Below are 19,702 nucleotides of genomic sequence, written 5' to 3'. Positions count from 1 at the left end.
CATCCTTCATGCTGGTTTAACTAGAGGCACCTTATCCCATTCTCTTTTTTCTTTTTAAATATCTCATAATTCCCTAGCTGTTCTTCAGTTTTTTCCATCTCATCTCTGGCAGCCACTGTTGGGTTCTTCTCAGCAGCCGCCGTCCGGTGTTTTATGCCAGCAGGGCTTGGCGCAGGGCCCGCGGCCTTGCCGCCTCCGGTAGTTGGCCAAGGCCCCCGGTCTCCCGGCCGAGATGGTGAGGGCGATGCTGGGTCTGGGGTTCCTGGGCAGAGCGCACCCTCCGTCCCTCCCGTTCACTTTCCTGCTGACCTGGATGTGGACCGAGTGGTCATCCACGTGGGACTGGGTGGACAAAGATAACCTCCTAGGGATGACAAAGCAAAAAGACAGCGGGACTCTGGACGCCTGTGTTCACAGGCACAGTACTCGCAGCCTTTTGTGAAGCAGAGGGACGCACATTCTCACACACATACACACACATACACTCTCATTTTATACTCGTGATCACCCTGAGAGGTAGACGTTATTGCCCCCTCCTATAAATGGGGAGAAGCTCAGGGAGTCCAGTCAGAATTTGACTACAGGCGTGCAACTACCAACGAGCCCAAGCCAGGACGAAAGCCCACGGCTCCTAGGCAGGTGCATGTGGTCACAGTACAATACGTACTTTCCTCCCTTCAATGAGAGTGGGGCGTACGCAGGACCATTCCTGGCAATTTTGATGAATGAAGATGTGATCATTTTCTCAGAAGTCTACTTTTAGCCCATAAAGGAGGAGCTCAAGCTGTCTCAGGATTTCATATTTATTGTTAGAGTGGTATTAGACCAGCTAACCCTTCAGGTCTACAAAAACGCTCGTGCAAGTGTCAAGCAGGCAGTGTTCATTTACACTGTAGATCGGGGCACGGTGGCGAGGCCAGCCCAGCAAGTCATCGCCTTTGAAGGTTTCACGGAGCCCGTGTGTGGGTGTTGGTGCGTGTGTTTGTTGCCAAGGAAATTTTCATGAAATGCGAATCATTTTCAATACCCTTTGGCATGGAACTGAAAAGTCCCTCCCTCTCAGTCATCCTAAAGTCACTTCAGCGTCTTCAAAACTAGTCTGAAGGTCAGCTGTGATTGCTTTGACCCTGACATCTGTCGAATCCCTGATAACATGCGGAGCTTTAGAGGTAGTCACCCATAATCACTAAAAAAATACCAAGTTGCCATGGATTGCAAGGCTCCCTGTGCTATAAATGGGACATGATTTTTGTGGTTCCACCAAGAACAACAGGATGTAAAGCCCTAAATTAAAATTCTCTGCAAGATCAAATGTCCTGTCAGCATTCAGCCAAAATGACCACATCAATTATGGCAAATCCATAAATTCGAATAGATAAGGTGTTTGGAAATAATTCTCTTTTCATATGTCATTTTGAGATTGTTCCTACATGTGCCTGCTATCTAAATAGGCATGTGGAGAGTTAGAATTTCAATACAACAATGCAAATTCCAAAGGAGAAGAAAAGATTTAAAGGGGACAAGTGAGAGTGTATCTAGTTTGAATATTTTTCTTTAAAACTCTGACATCAATATTATCCACCACACGATTAGGGACACTTTTTAGGATGCTTATGCGTAAAATATGGAATTTTATGTATTTCCAGTCATTGCTCTTGAAATGCTTTCATGAAATGTTACTGTTAGATTATATCACGTCTTGACAGTGGAGCGGAGTGCTCATGAATGCTGACGAATCCATAGTAGCTCAGAGGTGAAAGCCTTTGCTGGTGTCCAGGATCGCTCCGTCTGACCACGTTGCACTTCCCCCGCCTGCTCTGTCTGCCAGCAGGAGCCTGCCTGTCACCTGGAGGGCCGTTGGAAAGGGCAGTGGGGGACTGGACACCAAGCTCCTTGCCTCAGCAGAGGGGCGGCCGTGAACTGGCTGGGTGTCAGTCTGAGCGGCCCCAGCCGCTGCCCAGTGCTCTTTGCGCGTGCCCGGGAGTGCTGGGCCCCGCAGAGCCAGAGACAGTGTGTAGGGAGAAGTTAACACAGCCGGCCTGCCTGCTGGTCTTTAGAAAGGCCTGCTTGCAAAGCGGGCCTGTGGCTGGCCTCTGGGGACTTGGGTTTCATGAAGGCTCCCACGGTCCCTTAGATTTTGTCCAGCCAGAAGGCTTATGTTTAACACGCGCTATCCCCTGGGCACCTGTCTGTAGGAACAGCCCCCCATGCGTACCCTGGGCCCTGGGTCTCTAATGAGCTCCCCGGCTGGGAACATGGGGCAGGAGTTTGTACAACACGTTGTAGGGGGAGTCAAGCAGGTTCTGTCCGACTGGAGGTGACTGGCTTTCCTGGAACTCGCCCGTGTGACCTTTGCCTTTGTTGACTGTATTCTGTCTCCTTTTTCTGGAATAAAGATTAGCCATGAGTGGGACTATATGGTGAGTCAGTTCTGTGAGGCCAGCTCCCTGGAGGTGGCCTCGAGGACCCTGGGCATACGTATAAAAGACCTCGGTTGTTGCCACACCCTGAGATGCTGCTCCCCAGCTTTCATTTCCTTACACTCTTCCCACTCTTTTGAAAAGTGTCTTTATTCAGTTCTTGATTAAATTACTTACTTGAGATGTGCTCTTGCATTTCTCCCGACTGTCACCTAGTGATTGCAGATAGTTCATGTAAAAATATTGATAATTATTTGATTGGTTTGTTTTGATATGTGGCTTTTAAATTTTCCTTGAAAAGATAAATGATTTTAAGAAATAAGATAACACAGCAACCTGCATCTTCAACATCTTATTTCATGAGAAAGCGTGATTAGGTTGTGGTTCTCCATTATGCATCGTGTTAAACCAAAGGAGAGTGAATGAACGTGGTGGAGTGTCCTTAAAAAATAGATACTGTTTTTCTACTTCATATCTATAGCAAAAAACAACAACAACAACAAAAAAACCCCTGCAATCTCCCTCTCAAAAATAGGGAAACTAAGGAAAATATGTTATAAGAGACAATGTTTTCATGGGATATGTTTATATTATACAAAGTATTCCTAAAATAGTGAAATAGATGCTTTTATGCATCTGAAAGAAGCAATCATATTTTCTGTAACCATCATGACACCTCTAACAGGCGCTGCTGGATTCACATAGCACATTCAGATTGTTTTTTGCTAATATTTGGACTATTTAGAATTCATAACATCCATAGCTATTAGTATGACTGACTATTATCCCTTTTTACACTGTGCTCTGTGAAGCAAGAGGAGGCATTGTGCTTAATGCAATGGAAAACTCCCTTTCAGAAACCCCAAAATCATGCTACTTAAATTTCAAGTGTCAGTGGATCTTATTTATGTCAAATTTTAAATTAATTATATAGAAAATAAGTGTTATGTTTCCTTGGATAGTTCTCAAAAAAAAAAAAAAAAGACAAAGCAGTGCTTAATGTAAACTTCGTGGGTTTTCCCCCAATTATATTTATATCGGCTACATTGACCTATGAATTTGTTACATGCTTACTGATAAAAAGCTTTGTTTCAGTAATTCATGATATATACCCTTTGTTTATTAATGTCTTGGTCAACCACATGTCTTTTTGATAAAGTAATCCTGAATCAGAAAGGCCTCTTTGCTAGATATCTTACTTCACTTTACTTGTGCGCTTATTGATTGCTTTGCTAATAAATGCTCTCTCTGTTGTCATTTAGCTCCGTCCCAGCAACCCCCACCCAGAGGACAAGTTCAAAGTTCTTCTGCCATCCATCTCTCCTGGAGCCCACCTGGTTCCCCCAATGCCCACTGGCTTGCTTACAGCTTATTCAGGGATGGCTTTGATATCTACACAACTGAGGATCAATACCCATACAGTGAGTTTAAAGATTTGGGATGGGAAGATGGAACATTCTGGGAGTTGCTACATTGGTTAAGTTCTTTGACATCGAGGATAAATGTTGTTGCAGTTTCCTCTGTCTGGCACAGAGCATTTCAAGCAGAGAGAGAATCACATGTCTCTCGTTTATAAAATGTGAAGTGATATATTTTATGTTTTTTTACTTATTTGTATTTTTTTACAATAATTCAAACCCACAGAAGAGCTGTAAAAACTATCAAGTACCCTTTACCTAGATCACACACTTTATTGCTTCTGCTGTTGTGATTATCTTTCCTGAGCCATTTGAGAGTTAATTAAAGACACTATGACACTTAACCCCAAAATATTTTAGCCTGACTTTCGTAAGAACAAGGAAATTCTCTCATATAATCACAGGATAGTTGTCAAATTCAGGAAACTTAACATTGATATGATACTATTATCTAATGTATAATTCATATTAAATTTTTGTCAATTGTCCCCATTATTGGCAGCGTTTTCCTCCTGACTCAGAATCATGCATTATAAATCTCACTAGTAGTCACAGAAATGCAATAAATGAGATGCTTCTGATTTGATAAGCCCTTCTTGCTTATCAGATTCTCAAAGATGCACAGAAAAACAGACCCGCCAGCGCCGATGAGGTTGTGAAGGAGCTGGCATTGACCTAGGCTGCTGGCATATCTCTGTGGGTTCAGTGGCACAACTCCTGCAGGATAAATTGTTAAAACATGTGAAAAAACTTCCCCTTTTGCATACCATTTGATTCAGCAAATGTAGTTCTGGAAATATCTTACATGAATACTCATCACAGGACACAAAATACGTTCAGACCTACACTGTGTGTAATAACAAAATGTTGGGAAAATTCAGACATTCAAAAACTTTTCAGTAAATTATGGTAACTGGAGAGATAAAATCCTGATACATTATGAAGTAAATTGTAGGATATGATTTCTTTATAGCTCAGTTTATATTAATGACCAGAAAATGTTTATGAGGTAATGGTTGAAGGTAACTAAGGGGCATTAAAATAATCTATGAATTATATTTTAATTGAAAAATATATGAAATTACTGCAAGACTTACTCATTTGTGGTTTTCTCTGGTGTAAGGATTGCAGAAAATTCACCAAATATTTCTATTACGTGAATTCACCTTTTAAAATTCTCAGGTTAAAAAAAGACGAGATGCAGCACGGCCTTCAATTGAAAGAGGAGGCGTGTGAGGAAACACGGACACCTCTTCACGTCTGTCGTGTTTCTGGAGACTTGACAGGGGCTTACAGAATTCAGGCTGCTGAGACACATTGTTAAAAAAATATTTACTCGTGTTGTATATTGAGTTTCCCCAAAGATACAATGAAAAAACAGGAAATTTTCCTTTCCTCTAGCTCTGTCTTTTCTGCTATTCGGTTGTTACCATATTTGGCTACAAGATCGTTTAAGAAACTAAGAAACACAGGAAAGGTGATGCCAATACCTAGTTCCATGTTGTTTTCTTTGTTTCATGCCCAATTTTCCAAATTCTAGTTTAACAGGTTTAATTCATTACAAAAGTATACAAAGCTGTGAAGAAATACTAAAGTCCCATAATCTTTCTCAAGATCTTAGAAGGATGCCCTTTTTTTTTTTTTTTTTTGGCATATTGATTGGCTTTAAAACTTCTGCACAGCCTGTGGTTTTGTTTTATATACATTATCACAGGTCACATTTTACACCTAAGTATGAGTGACTTGCACCTTCATTATAGTGTCCAGCGCTTTCTGCTAACTCTAAATGTCTCTTCAGTACTCCAAGTCTTCTTGGAAGTTAATGGAAACCCTGAACTTCACGATGCAGATTGCAGAGGGAAATGAACATCTGCCTACATCTGCCACGTTGGCAAAGCATCCTAAAAACCTGCCACCAGAGTGTTTATTTTCTTCCAAATATCAGCATGATCCAGGTGTCCTGAAACTTAAATTTTTGTGATAGGGGAAGAGAAAGTTAGAAAAATATTGAAGTGATTTTGACGATGACAGTGCCACTGCTTGAACTGTGTCTGAAGTGGCGAATTAGACTCACCCTGTTTTCTGCCCAGCTGAATTCAACAGTAAAGCTAACCTTCACTTACACGCTTCTGCCCAGGGGCGTATTTTCCATAGTAGCATATTGGGATCTGTTTCATAGAACAGTACATGTGAGTACAGCAATCTGGCTGTTTTTCATTATTGCACTAATACAGACTCCAAACAACAGTTTCTTACATAATATGGGTACGCTCATTCACTAATCAGGCATTTACATAATCCTATTATACAAGGTATTATTTCCTAAAACCTTATTTTTCATTAAAAAATACCACTTCTGGCATTTCTCGACAGTTGCTGTAATTAATGATGTGAAAATTATCTGCATGATGGCATTTGAACAGTAAGAACAATCGGCTGACACTGTCAGAACTTCCCATCATTCCAGTAATACCCTTATGTTTATTATTCTCTTTCCAGTGTGTGGATTGCATGTGTGATATAAAAGGAAACAGTGCTTGTATTCAGTCAGATGAACACAAATCTTTGGGTTAAATAAAGGCATTTGGAATTGTAGGCGGGGAGTCATTGAACTTTTCAAAGAAAATTCATAGTGTTGGCGTCCAGGCAAGTTTGATCATAGGCTTGAGGCTATTACAGAGTTCCTTGTTAGAATAAAAACTGTTCCTGGCCAGCCTAAAGCACTGTGGGATTCTGCAGGTCAGCAGTTGCCAACCTAAGGTCACGACAACTGGTATATCATCATTTTTAGACCTTACAGATTATTGGTTATTATTAATAGCGTGCTAATAATGGTGGACTAATTCTAAAGTTTCTGAATTAAAGTTTAATAAAATAAGGTATAGTCCATGGTTTCCCAAAATAAAATTCCTCTCGTATGCATACTCATAAGCTTTCATAAGTAGGAAAGAAAGGTGTAGAAGTCAAGTTAGTACGTTGGGAATTGTACATACCTGGCACTTGATACTATGCCCTGTGCAGCCCCAGTCTGGGGTGCGCGTAGGTATTTTCTGTGTCATAAGTGTGACAAGAACTGCTGTGGTGTAGGATGCTGCGCTCTTTTAATAGTATTGACATTTTTGGGGTGGCCGGTGCATCACGTTATTTTTACTTACTTGAGTTTGAAACTGAAGGACAGCTAGGCATGAGAATCAGGGAGATGGAAATTTAAAATAAAAAATAACCTTTATTACAATAACAGCCAGATTGGAGAATATGCCTTCTCTACTGAAGGAAGACAAGAAAAGAATCAGTGGACTGATCCGCACATACTTTGCCTTTGCCCCCCAAATTCATGGTCAGTTAAGCCATGTCTTGTTTGGAATATCGTGAGTAGGGAGATAGACCTTGAGGGTAACTCCAGGGAAATGTTCCCACTGGGAAACTAGATAGTCACTTTGACAATAACATAGTGTAGGTTTAGAGTTTCAGACAATGATATACTTCAGTAAAATCGAGGTCTTCATTTCTACCTTTAATATCGTTGTAATTTATTATCCCACACCACGTCGAAGGATTGATGCAACAAGTGACAAGATGGTTCTGCTAAGAAGGACAAGTAGGAAATACAGGGAGAGGATAAGAAAGGAAACAAGAGAGCAGAAAAAGAAACAATTGTTTTATAAGGCTGTTAATATTATTGCCTAGAAAAATAAATTGAGTATGTGTGGAAAATCATTCATTTGTTCATCTGTTCATTCAGTGCACTTTTATTCAATGCTTACGCCAGACCAGGAAGTATATGAGCCACTAGAAATACAAAGATGAAAGGACAGTTCTCATTATTGAGAGGGCAGAGTAAGGAAACCAAAATTACTCTGTGGCTTCTGCATCCTAATTGGAATCTAGTGCAATACTCAGCATATTTTCATGCAGAATTCGCAAAGACATATATAAAGAATGGAAAAATTACCCTTCACTCAGATGTTCACTGTCTTAGTCCATTCAGGCCACTATTAAAAAAAAAAAAGAAAAAACATAGCCTGAGGGGCTTATAAACAATGGAAATTTACTACAGAAATTTAAGCTCTGGTGGCTAGAAATCCACAGTCAGGGTACCAGCGCAGTCAGGGCGTAGTGAAGACCCTTTTCTGGGTTGCAGGCTACCTGTGTCCTCATATGGTAGAAGGTAGGAAAGACCTTTGTGGGCCCTTTTTTATGAGGGCAGTGATCTCACTTATGGGCTCACCGTCTTAACCTAATCACTCCTAAAGTCCCCATCTCTTAACACTATCACCTTGGTCATTAAGTGTCTAGCACGTGAATGTGGGGAAGACATAAACACTTCACCGATGGCATGCACTCCTGTGTTTAGCCTTCAATTATTCCCTTCTCCCAGCTGCCATGGTGGTGCTTCAGGAAGGCAGTTTCCCTCTGGCCCTTGCTTCTGTACGCCCTTCAGAGGGTGCTGGCCCATGGTGGGGTGGGGGGGCTGGCCGATCTCCACCATCGACATGCTGATGACGCCAACCTTGGTTCCATGAAGCTGGTGAAGACGTGCATTTTCGGCTTGGTTAGGTCCTTGGGAAATCTGCACTATCTCGGCCTCCCCTGGGCTCTTTGTGTTCCCAGGGACTCTCTGAGATTTGTTTTCCGCGTCCTTCACCCAGCCTTTGGGCCCTCCAAAGCTGAAGGGTAATCTTGATCCAGCCAAGGAAGGTCCCATAGTAGGCCCATCGGCTCCTAACACAGCATCCTCGCCATTTAGGAAGCCTAGAAACCCTGTGGGTTAAAACCAGGCTCTGATGCCTAACCCTTCTTCTGCGAGCACTTAAACATGCTGGGTATTCATAAAGAGGAGATTGCTGTAGTTCATCTAGTTGAGTTGTATCATGGGAAAACAAGTAGACGTGACTTCTTACCAGGTTGCGGAATTGTAACTATTTTCTTATTTTTTTTCTTTTAATTTCAGGTACCCAGCACTTCTCAGACACTGGCCTGTCACCATATACCTCGTATTCCTATTCCATCAAGACCACCAATGCACACGGCTCCACAGGGAGCACAGCAGTGACCTACAGGACAGCACCAGGGGTCCCGGGGGGAAGCTTGAACTTGAGTCACGTCACTCCTGTTGGCTCCGACTCCGTGACCCTTACCTGGGCAGCACCCTCAAATTGTTCGGGGCCAGTAGAGAAATACATTTTGTCCTGTGTCCCTGTAGATGACATTCAGCCGTGTGTTTTCCACGAAGGTCGTGAAACCTCAGTGACCATCCAGCACCTGGTCCCGTTCAGCAAGTACCGTTTTTCCGTGCAGGCGTGTACTCATGGGGGCTGTTTACACAGCTCGCCCATAACAGTGACCACAGCCCAGGCACCACCCCGAAGGCTGGGCCCACCTAGGGTGCAAAAGATCAGCTCCACAGAACTTCGTGTAGACTGGGCTCCACCGGTGGAACCAAATGGTAGGAATCCAAGGCCTAGAGTCCACCCTCCTGGGCAACACAGGAATGAGGATCGAAGAAACTGGGAGTTGTGCAACAGAGTCTGGCAGTTGTATGCATGTTTATAACTGCTGGATATAATAATTGAGAAACAATTTCTAAAGATGTAAGATACTGTTTGTCCTGTTTAGTAGAACAAATGTATTTCTTTAATCTAATAACAAATTCCATTCATTTAAATTGCCCCTTAAAAGGCTAATATTATCTTTGCTCTTAATGACATCTGCGACAACACAAATTATGTTTCTAATTTAAAACTCACTCACAGAATGCATTATATTTGACTGTGTCACAAAGTTAGGGCACTCATAAGCAGTAAATTTTCTCTTTTAGGCAAGAAAAGTGTATAAAATAATGTAAAAAATATGTATATAGGCTAGCTGACTCCATTAAGTCAACTCATGCAATTGAACCCTGTTATATAGGCCAGATGTGCATCCATAGATTTTTAGTAGTTTAATATCATGTACATATTATGGCAAAACCTTTTTTCTTAGGTTTTTTAATTACTTGATAAAACTGGGTAGAAATTAACTATAATATTCCAATATTTATGGAAACAGGGCTTACCAATTAAAACCCCCATTTTAAAATGTGCGAATTTGAAGTACACTGATAAAATTCCCATAAAGAAATAGCTATCCTTAGTAGAAATTACGGCCATTCATCCTGAAAAAAAAAGATAAGTTTACCTATCATAAATTATAGCTATTTTGTGTTGTATATGTTCCCATTTTTTTTCCACATGAATATACTTTTTGGTAGCATTTCATACATTCATTCATATATTCATCTATCCATCAGTTTGTTTTTTGTCAGTACCTACAATCTGAATTACCAAGAAAATGGAGATGGAATCTAGTCAGAAGAATAATGAAAAGCCAACTCTCTTTAACTGATTTAACCCCACCCCACCCCCAATATTCTCTTGTTTGTCTGATGAGTCATCTGGTTTCACTGTTTCCCTTTCTTAGGTATAATTATAAGATATGAACTATACATGAAAAGATTGAGATCTAATGGAGAACCCACGGCAGCAGAAAGCCGGGTTTTTGAGAGCAGCGGCTGGCTCAGCCCTCACCTGTTCGCAGAAGCAACCAGTGAGCCCGTGCTGAGAGCGCCCCGGACGTCCGCAGCCATTGCTGGCCTGCAGCCGTACACCACGTACGAGTTCAGAGTCTTGGCCGTGAGCGTGGCTGGAAGCGTGTCCTCAGCCTGGACCTCAGAAAGAACTGGAGAGTCAGGTAACAGTCAAGCCTTAAATTCTACTTTTAAAACTCCTGTAGGAAAACACTGTCTCCAATTAAAGTCAACAGCACTCAAGTAAGAATTATAAACTTACCTATGGCAAGGAAAAAATTAGTACTTCCCTTCGTTACCTATATGACTCAAGGTCATAAAGGACTTACAATAAGTTTTATGGGAAAAAAAATGCTTTAGCTATTACTTCAAGGGAGAGGGTGATGACTTAACTATAGTTACAGTCTTTTAAGCATGTTTGCAGAATAGCAATTGGTTTCCAGTCCTGCATTGGATTGGATGTGTGTTTTCTCATCTTGCTCCAAAGTCAGCACAATTCAGGGTCAATGAGGGTGATACCTGTTACAAACTTCATAAATCTGACTTTGTTTTTATTTTTCTTTCCAAAACAAGTAGTTTATGTACTAGGTTATACCTAATGACAGATTCCTGGATATCAAAATCTATAATTCACAAGTGTGCTTATACATGTCATTGGCAATATGGGAAAAAAGGAGGAAGAAAATTTTTCATTTTTTAAGGCTATCTTTACTAAGGCAATTGAGGTATTTTAAATTCTCCACCTTACTCTTTACACAGACATACAGCACTTCAAGTTTCATGAGTCTTCAATGAAATTTAAAATACATTTTTGTTATGCTTTAAATTCACGTGGCTATCCAAAGAAACACAAGTCCTGCTTTAACCTGAACCTGTTGGGGCTGTGGAGGATAAGGGTAGCTGTAGGTTGATGTCCAAGGGGATCATTTCATGAATAAAATGTGCATTGTGGTTGAGCATATCTTAACGACTTCCAGCCATCTTGGACAAATAATAGTGCCATGATAGCACAAGTGATGAGCCATGGCATTCTGGAAGGGGAAAAGCAAGGTCAGAAATGAAAAGTAATGGGTGAAGCTGCAGCACCGGACCCTCATAATCTTATGGGTCACTGGCTAATGAAAGTGCGCTGAGGTCTTCTGATAATACACTTTTGGTTAGCACATTTAAAATCTATATTAAGATCTCAAGGATGGCAAGGAGAGAATGTATGCGTGTATATACACCCTGCACATTTCAGTCAAGACTTATTGAAAAGTTAAAAAATTCCTTTGGGGTTATTTAGAAGATTTTAGACTGACTTCTTTCTAAAGAATAACATTCTCCCAGGTATATCGGTTTGGCCCGGGGAAATACCTCTCCACATAAGAAATCCAGTATGTCACTACGCATTGTTCTGAACCCTGTGGACTGTAACATCGTCTATTTTGATACCTTTTTTCCCAAATACTTTATAAGACTTATGGTTTCCCAACCAATTATTTACCAGTTATCTTTATAAACACAGATTACTAGAGAATTTTTATTTTGAAAATGGAAAATGTCTTTGATGTTAATATGAAATTGGAGACCATCCTTGCAGATAACATAAAAAAGAATAGTCCTTATATGCAGCAGTATATTATTTGACTTTTTAAAAATCAGAATATTAGGTAACAAACGGGGTATTTCAGAAACTTGAACACATGCGGGGGGTCCGTTTGGAACACCTGCCAGGACTCACGGTTTCGCTGCTGCTGTCGTCATCGACAGAGCCTCTGTTCATGGCGCCTCCTTCAGTCCTCCCCCTCTCGCCGTACTCCCTCAACGTGTCCTGGGAGAGGCCGGCAGACAACGTGACAAGAGGGAAGGTGGTGAGGTACGACATCAGTATGATTTCCGAACAATCGCCTCAACAGTCTTCTCCGGTGGTGGTTTCACAGGTATTGTGATTTTCAGCTGACGTCCTTTCAGAAGTGAATTATGTCTTCATTTTGACATTTCCTGAGTTTGCAGATTACAGGAGCAGAACTCTCCCTTGTGCATTGTTTAAATGGGGCATCTGTTTCCTGTTGTAATGTGATATGTACAATGCTCTTCTATTTATGTGACTAATATTTTTCTAATGCAAGCATATATTAAAGCTAAAGTGATAAAATTTTGTTTCATAAAATTTACTTTTTCCACTTAACATATATCCTTAAATATGATGCAAGAGACTGACTTTTGGTAGCTAGGTACTGTCATATTATTTGGACATATAATAAAGTTTCTAACTGATGTATAGTACCTTGATATTTATATTGTATAAATTCCTTTAGAAATATAAATAACATTGGTAAGAACATTTAAATGTGCATTTTCCATATTTCTATTTCCTTAGAAAACACCTCAGGAATGAGATTTATCACAGCTTATAGCAAAGGTTATGATGTTCAAGCTTTGGGGCAGATGGTGACCTTTCGCCCTGTAGTAACTCCTAGTCCAGCTAGAAGTCATGAGAATAGCAATCCTTGCTCACAGTTGCTGCAGCTTTCCTGTGTGCGTGCGCATGTCTGTTATATGGACATATCTATCCATTTGATAGACGTGTGCATATAAACAAACTTGGAGGATGGAAGTGGTGTGTGAGCCTACACTTGCGCCACGGTTCTCCATCGGCCCATTTGATCGGCATGAGGGTGGCCAATGACAGACGGGCTGGTGTCAACCGGACAGGCCATGCTGCCTACTTAGAAGAAACAGTTTTCTACTTATTTACGCTTGGTGTCATACTCTCCACCTCCACCAAGTGACTTTTTTATGGGTATGATTTCCAGTGTTTTCTGTATCTACAGACTGAGCTCATTTCCACGGGCACTTTGATCAGTTCTGGTTTTCATGACAGGACCAACCCTCAGTGTTGGCTATTTCATTACTTGTTCACGGACTGCAGTGTTCCTCTCAGTCTCCTTTGCTCAAATCTGCTATTTTCATCTGAAATGGTGTGATAAAGACAGTATTTCAAAAAATATAACTGTTTGATCTACTCTGCAATTTGCATAAGAAAGATAATTGAGAATTGACCTCATGTGGATGCTCAGCACTGTGTTCACTTTTTTCTTTCTTTTCTTATTTTTTTTTTTTTAAGAACACGGTGGCGTTGATTTAACAGTGACATCTCTCTGTATGATCCCCATCAAATAGCATGTGGGCATTCCCGCATTGGGTTAGTTTTGGCCAGGCCCTATGGTTTTAATTGGACTTTTTCATGATAACAATGACATGTCACCATCCTTTATCTCTACCATTGGTGACAATAACCATATCACCACGCTGCTTTATGAGGCAATAACTTGGTTTCCTCGTTTCTCCACTCAGGAACGGGATTATTACCTCATAAAACAGTGTGGTTGTACAATTATCAATTAAACCCTAGCTTGCTGAGACTGTTCACACACACACAAATCCCTTTTCCTAAGAGAGATTGGCAGTAATTCCTTCTGTTTGAATTCATGGAACTTTGACTGCCAGGGTTATATCTTGCACACTGATTACCTATAATCGGCCTTTCTTTTTTTTGCCTTGAAGGTGTTGGCCACGAATGAATCCCAACAACTGTCCTGTGTTGTAAGCGGCCTAAAACCTCACAGAGTCTACAACTTCACTGTTTCTCTCTGCAATTCAATTGGTTGTGTGGCCAGTGCTCCGGGAGCTGGACAGACATTAGCAGCAGGTAAGCCCGTTTTAACGGACATGAAAAATATATTGTGTATTTATGAAATGGACAAAGCTCAGTACCTTCTCTGGTTTGGACTTCACATCTCTCTTTTCTGCTCTCTCCTGCTCCCTCATGAATCCTGATTGCTATTTATTTGACGGTTTTAAACAAAATAATACACTTAGGTTTAAGAGGCACCTACAAGTCCTGAGTTGTAACTGCGTCATAGTAAGAAACATAATTACCTGCAGAGTAACTCAGGGCACAGCCCTCATCCTGGGTCCCAGTGGTGTCCTTGGTTCAGGAAGCTTTGTGTGAGGACTCAGAATATCTCATCCCTCAGTCTTGACCTTTTTTGTGGGGTTGGGTCACTTACTCTAGGAGGCAAAAGGCAGACGTCCAGAATTTACTGTGTGGCCCTGGTGTTACAGTTTGCCTTTATTGAATAGGCAGTAGTGTACTTACTAATTTATTATTAATAAGAATCTCCTAAGTGCATCAAATTTAGAGAAAAGACTTGTCATCAAGTATGATCATAGCGGGAAATGGTTTGTACAAATTTTTGCTTGCTTCACTTGAACAAACTAGATTCAGTACAGACCTGATTATGCGAAGTATTACCTAGATAACCCAATTCCTTAGCATTTAGTATATTTTCATGAAGTATTACCTAGATAACCCAATTCCTTAGCATTTAGTATATTTTCAAATCAGTTTTTTGAACAGCAGTCGAACAAGGCTGGGTTTCCTGTTATTCTTTAAGGAAATTTCCAGATGTGAAGTTAAAATACTCCTGTGAATAGTAGCTAGTACACAGACATATTTGGCTATAACCTATTCCATAGACTTTCTTCCTGTCTTCAGGTCCAGTTCTATAGTCTGTTGCTTTGTTTTGTTTCATTCTGGAAAAATATGTTGGACTCAAATTATCTCATTTGTAATTTTGTTTCTTCAGATTTTCCATCAGTGATAATGACTTCCAAATTCCAAGAAATTATGTTTTATTATCTCTATGATTGGTCTCTGTATATTTTAATATATTTAATCTATAACCTATTCGTATTCAGTCTGTATGTGTTTCACATGTTCCATACACGGAACACCTAACTTGTTCAAATACCGTTCTCTTATAAGACTGTATATGCATTTATTTTGTATACATCATTATGAGGGTTGTATATATGGTATACATGGATAATGGAGGAAGACTCTGTGTCTCCTTTAGGAAAAATGATGTGATTTGTATAAATGGTTCGGGACTAGAGAATAAAAATTAAAGAGACATCTGTCTTGTGGGCTGGAAAAAGCAAAAACAGAACAAGACAAGCTGGCCATGTTGCAGACTGGCCTGGGGTAGTGTGGGAGGCAGAGGGGACCCACCCGTGTGGCAGCAGAACTGAAGTCACTGCTTCTTGGGGTTGTAAGACATTTAAAAGTCACCTAGTGTGACCGTCCAGCCACTAATAATAAATTCTTCGTAATGTCTCTCCCAAGTGTCTGTCCAACAGTCTGGCGCTGTGAGTGGCGGGGCAGCTCCTGCCTCTCAGGTGAATCCATACTGTGTTTAGAAACCTCTTTGAAGGGGCGATTTCTTATATCTACCTGAATCGTCTCCCGTGGCTCTGACTTAACATTCTTAACATTCTTATTCTGCGGCCTTGGGGGTTGTCCCCAGTCTCCTTTAGATTCCTGTGGCATCACTTGCGATGTTTTCCATGACGAGACCTCCACACCAGCGTCTGTGCCTTCAGGCTACATTCCTAGGTGTCTCCCAGCACACCTCCCACGCCCTCCTTCCGAGCACTGCTAGTCCAGCCCTGTCTTAAAGGCGAGATCCAGTCTGCCTTGCATCGACACAAACACACTAAAGGAACTAAGGAGAGCTGTCCCTAGAGTCTGTCCCTAGAGTCTCCCCAGGACTAAGAGGAGCAGTCCCAGAGCTAGAAAGTGGGAAACAAGAAGGATGTCTATGAATAAACAGAATCTGTCCAACTCAATGCGCCCAGGACAGTGCCTGTGCAGCCACCATCCTCATTGGTCGCAGTGGCTTCCTGTGGCGTCCACAACAGAGCGCCCGGGTGCCCTGTGCAGCTCTTGTTCTACTTATGGGAGATGGGCTTAAGGCCACAGCTGTGCACTAGAAGATTACTGAACTAGAGCTCACCTGAGGCCACCATTTCCCTCCCCGTCTCTCTAGCCGTGAAAAGTAGAATGTGGAGACACGTTCTCTGCAGGCCATGAGATGTGCACGTTAATCGCCTTGTTAAAAGGCGATAGTATTCATATATTTAGGGGAGAAAATAAGCCAGAAGTCCAGGGCTTGACTTGGGCTCTGCTATTTATTACCTAAGTGACCTTGAGTCAACTATATTACTTCTTTGTCTTCATTTTCCAATTTATGAATAAGGACAACCTATTTTGTAGGGTTCTCATGAGGACTGAAAGAAATTAATACATGTTAATTATTTAAAGCAGTGCCCAGCACAGAGTAAATCCTCAATAAACATTATTATTTGTCAGTCACAATGTAAATGTTACAGAATTTCTAATGTTATCAAAACCAGGAAGTTTAGTTTACAACTTCAGTTTCATAAGATTATTATAACATAAAAATGACAATGGAGAGTGCTAAAAATAAGGAAAGTACTATAAAAATAAACTTTCGGAAGCTGATGTCTAAAACCATTTGTTTTTCAGTTCTGTTAAGGAGCATGTCATTCAGAATTATATGCATTTCAAAATTTTGCTCAGAAACCACACATTTCACATTTGTTTGTTGCAATATAGAGTCAGTGATGTGCCACAACCATATTGTTGCTGTATTTAATTGTGAATGTTTACTTCAGTCATCATCTATCAAAGGCTTGCTACTTAAAACGCTGCGGGGGGCGGGGGTGATCCAGAGGTAATCCATTCAAAGATGCCTTAAGGGTGTCTGCAGGCAGGTGTTGACGTATTACAGGTAGGATTGACACCACAGGGCGTGCAAGAGAGGGGAGAAGCCCGCCATAGGAACACAGAACAGGAGATAGGGCTCTGTAACCTGGGAGCCTGGGGGTAAATAGCATTTGAGACAGACGCTAGAGGACTGGTCAAGATTTTTGCCATATACTGTGTGCTGGTTACTGTCTTAGACACGGCGCTGTTCCAGGTACTGATGTGATGAGCACTAGGGGTTTACAGAGACTATTGTTTGGCAGGAGAGTGTACAATAGATTAAAAGAAAGTGTGTAGATGTCCCAGAGGCTTCTTATATTATCTTCTTGGTTTTTTGTTTTTTTTTTAAGTTCTTGTTTCTTCTTGCTGTTCTGGTTGAGTGCTTATTTCTTCCTTATGTTCCAAATCATTGATTTGAATCCTGGCTTCCTCCCTTTCACTGTTGTTTCCCAGTAGATTTTGCTTTCTTTCACTTAATGTAACCTTCATTTCTTCCTAGATGTTGTTGCCATAGTCAGAGAGTGCTGTGAACATCCGGATCACCAGTGTTTTGAGCTCTGCATCTGATAGGTTAATTATCTGTTTTGTTTAGTTCTTTTTCTGGGGTTTTGTTCGATCATTTGGAGGGTTATCCACTGGGAGTGGGAAGCGGGGGAGGGGAATAGTGCAGAGATTAAGAAGCATAATTGGTAGGCCGAAAACAGACAGGGGTCGGATAACAATAGTATAGGAAATGGAGAAGCCAAAGAACTTTTATGCATGGACATGAACTAAGGGGAGTGATTGCTGGATTCTAAGAGGCAATGAGGGAACAAATCATATAAACAAAAGCAAAGGTTGAAAGAAGGGGGTGGAGTGGGATCCAGAAAGAGAAATCCACAGGTTAAGAAGAGAGAAGGATTGAGGATGACAGTAAATACTGTATATCATGTCATGATGCCATTCAGTATAATGGGAAAGATGAAGAAAGAATACGTGGGAGAAATAAACCCATGAGTTTACATTTGATCATGTGATAGAAATACAGCCATGGCAAATGTAACCAGCCAGCAGCGGAAAATGCAAACACCTAAGAATGATGTAGATTTTGCAATTATCTTTCTATACATGGAAGCTAAAACCATGGATAACAATGAATTAGTGCAGGCAGAGAAAGATCCAGAATAACTTTACATCTTGATGAATGCTCACATTTTGGGAGAAAGGAGGACTAAAGAGAACAGAGAAATGATCAGCAATAGGAAAAGAACTTAGGGAGAACTGAATCAGACAAGTCAAGGGAAGAGAGAAATCTAGAAGGAGAATGTTGAATGTAGTGTCATATGCTGTAGGAAAAGCAAGAGAAGAGAGAACCACAAGGAGCCTGGGGACATTGGTGGCCCTCTGGGGCACTAAGGAGCGTGTTTGGAGCAGAAGCGTCGCAGGACAAGGTGAAATGGTCAGTTTGCAATGCGTGGTTCTTTGTGCTTTGCCAAAATTTTCCTTCTACTCAATTTCCATTAAAATCACATTAATGTTTGTTCCCTTGTGAAACCCTTTCTTATCTGAAGGACACATTATTTTAGTGTTCCTCAGGGAAAATGTTTATTTCTTAATCTTTTAGTATATTTTGTCAGAACTCTCTGAGTCTTCATCTGCCAAGCAGAGAGTAAAACCACTTGCATGGAAAAATAAGTTTTGCTTGCTGTTTGATTTCGTATAAAATACACCGTTTCAGGGGTGTTTAGATGAGTGGGCATGAACTTACTTGTTTTTATTGGAATGCAAGGCAAAACCCAGCAATTACAGGCCCAGGGTCTTTCTTGCCTCCTTATTTTTAGTAAATAAGGATTTTTTTTTGTCTATAATTTTTCCAAGATTAAACATCCAGATGCAACTGAAATATTTTAAGTCATAAAAGTAGACAATGGGAAAGCCAATCCTTTAGAACAGTCAATGGTTCTGATGCAGGAAAGGACTAGAAGTTCACTTGCAGCTTTATGTTCCTCCTTGGTGTTTATGCTAGTAATAAAACTGCAATTTGGAGGGTATGTATTACTCTAACAAATTCTAGTGGATTAGTGGGAAAATTTCAGTCTGCAGCCTAAATGCAGTTCACATGAGCTCATTATTGGGGATCAAAAGAAGCCAGCAACACTGATATACTTCGTGAGAGTACAGAAAATCACAAGTCGTATTCTTCCTTTTTGCAGCTTGAAATCATGAAAATGTGTTTCTTCCTTAAACCTCAGTCAGAGAAATAAAAAAGATGCTTGTAAAGATTTATCTGACCATTGCATTACAAACCTTGAGACTTATAATGGGCTCTTCTGTGCTTTAAATATTTTTCAATTTGATACATGGTTAGAATGGGTGCATTTCATCCAGAACATTCCATGGCTCCCCCTCTGGTTTTTGGGTCACCCAAAGACTGAGATCTGATTGGTGGGAGGGCTCCTCCCAGCAGTAGCCGCTACCCTCTGCTTCGAGGGATCTTCAGGCAGGGTCCTCGGTGGCTTTGGAGTTGCATCTGGGGGTCGGAGGGGCACCTGATGGACTAGACCCTCTTAGAGTCCTTGTTACAGTTTTAAAATCACCTTTTTAATCTGGGAAATTTGGGCATTTCCGTCCTTTGCCAGTTAGGTACACTTTAAACCTTTTTTTGTTTTTAAGAGAAATTTCTTTGGGAGGTCCATTTCTGGGG

General features: G+C 40.9%; 1 protein-coding gene across 1 annotated transcript in view; it reads left to right on the top strand.

Annotated features, from left to right (window-relative positions):
• USH2A (usherin) overlaps positions 1–19,702 on the top strand; it is a 474,416-nt gene that overhangs the window by 117,899 nt on the left and 336,815 nt on the right. Inside the window, 5 exon segments of the mRNA XM_054576584.1 lie at positions 3,683–3,841; positions 8,790–9,284; positions 10,298–10,567; positions 12,156–12,325; positions 13,953–14,097. Of these exon segments, the coding sequence (XP_054432559.1) occupies positions 3,683–3,841; positions 8,790–9,284; positions 10,298–10,567; positions 12,156–12,325; positions 13,953–14,097 (1,239 nt within the window).

This window comes from Pteronotus mesoamericanus, unplaced genomic scaffold (assembly GCF_021234165.1).
Source record: "Pteronotus mesoamericanus isolate MK-2021 breed Mesoamerican mustached bat unplaced genomic scaffold, CSHL_Meso_final contig_347, whole genome shotgun sequence".
Taxonomy (NCBI): Eukaryota; Metazoa; Chordata; class Mammalia; order Chiroptera; family Mormoopidae; genus Pteronotus; species Pteronotus mesoamericanus.
This window is presented reverse-complemented; position numbering and strand designations above follow the sequence as displayed.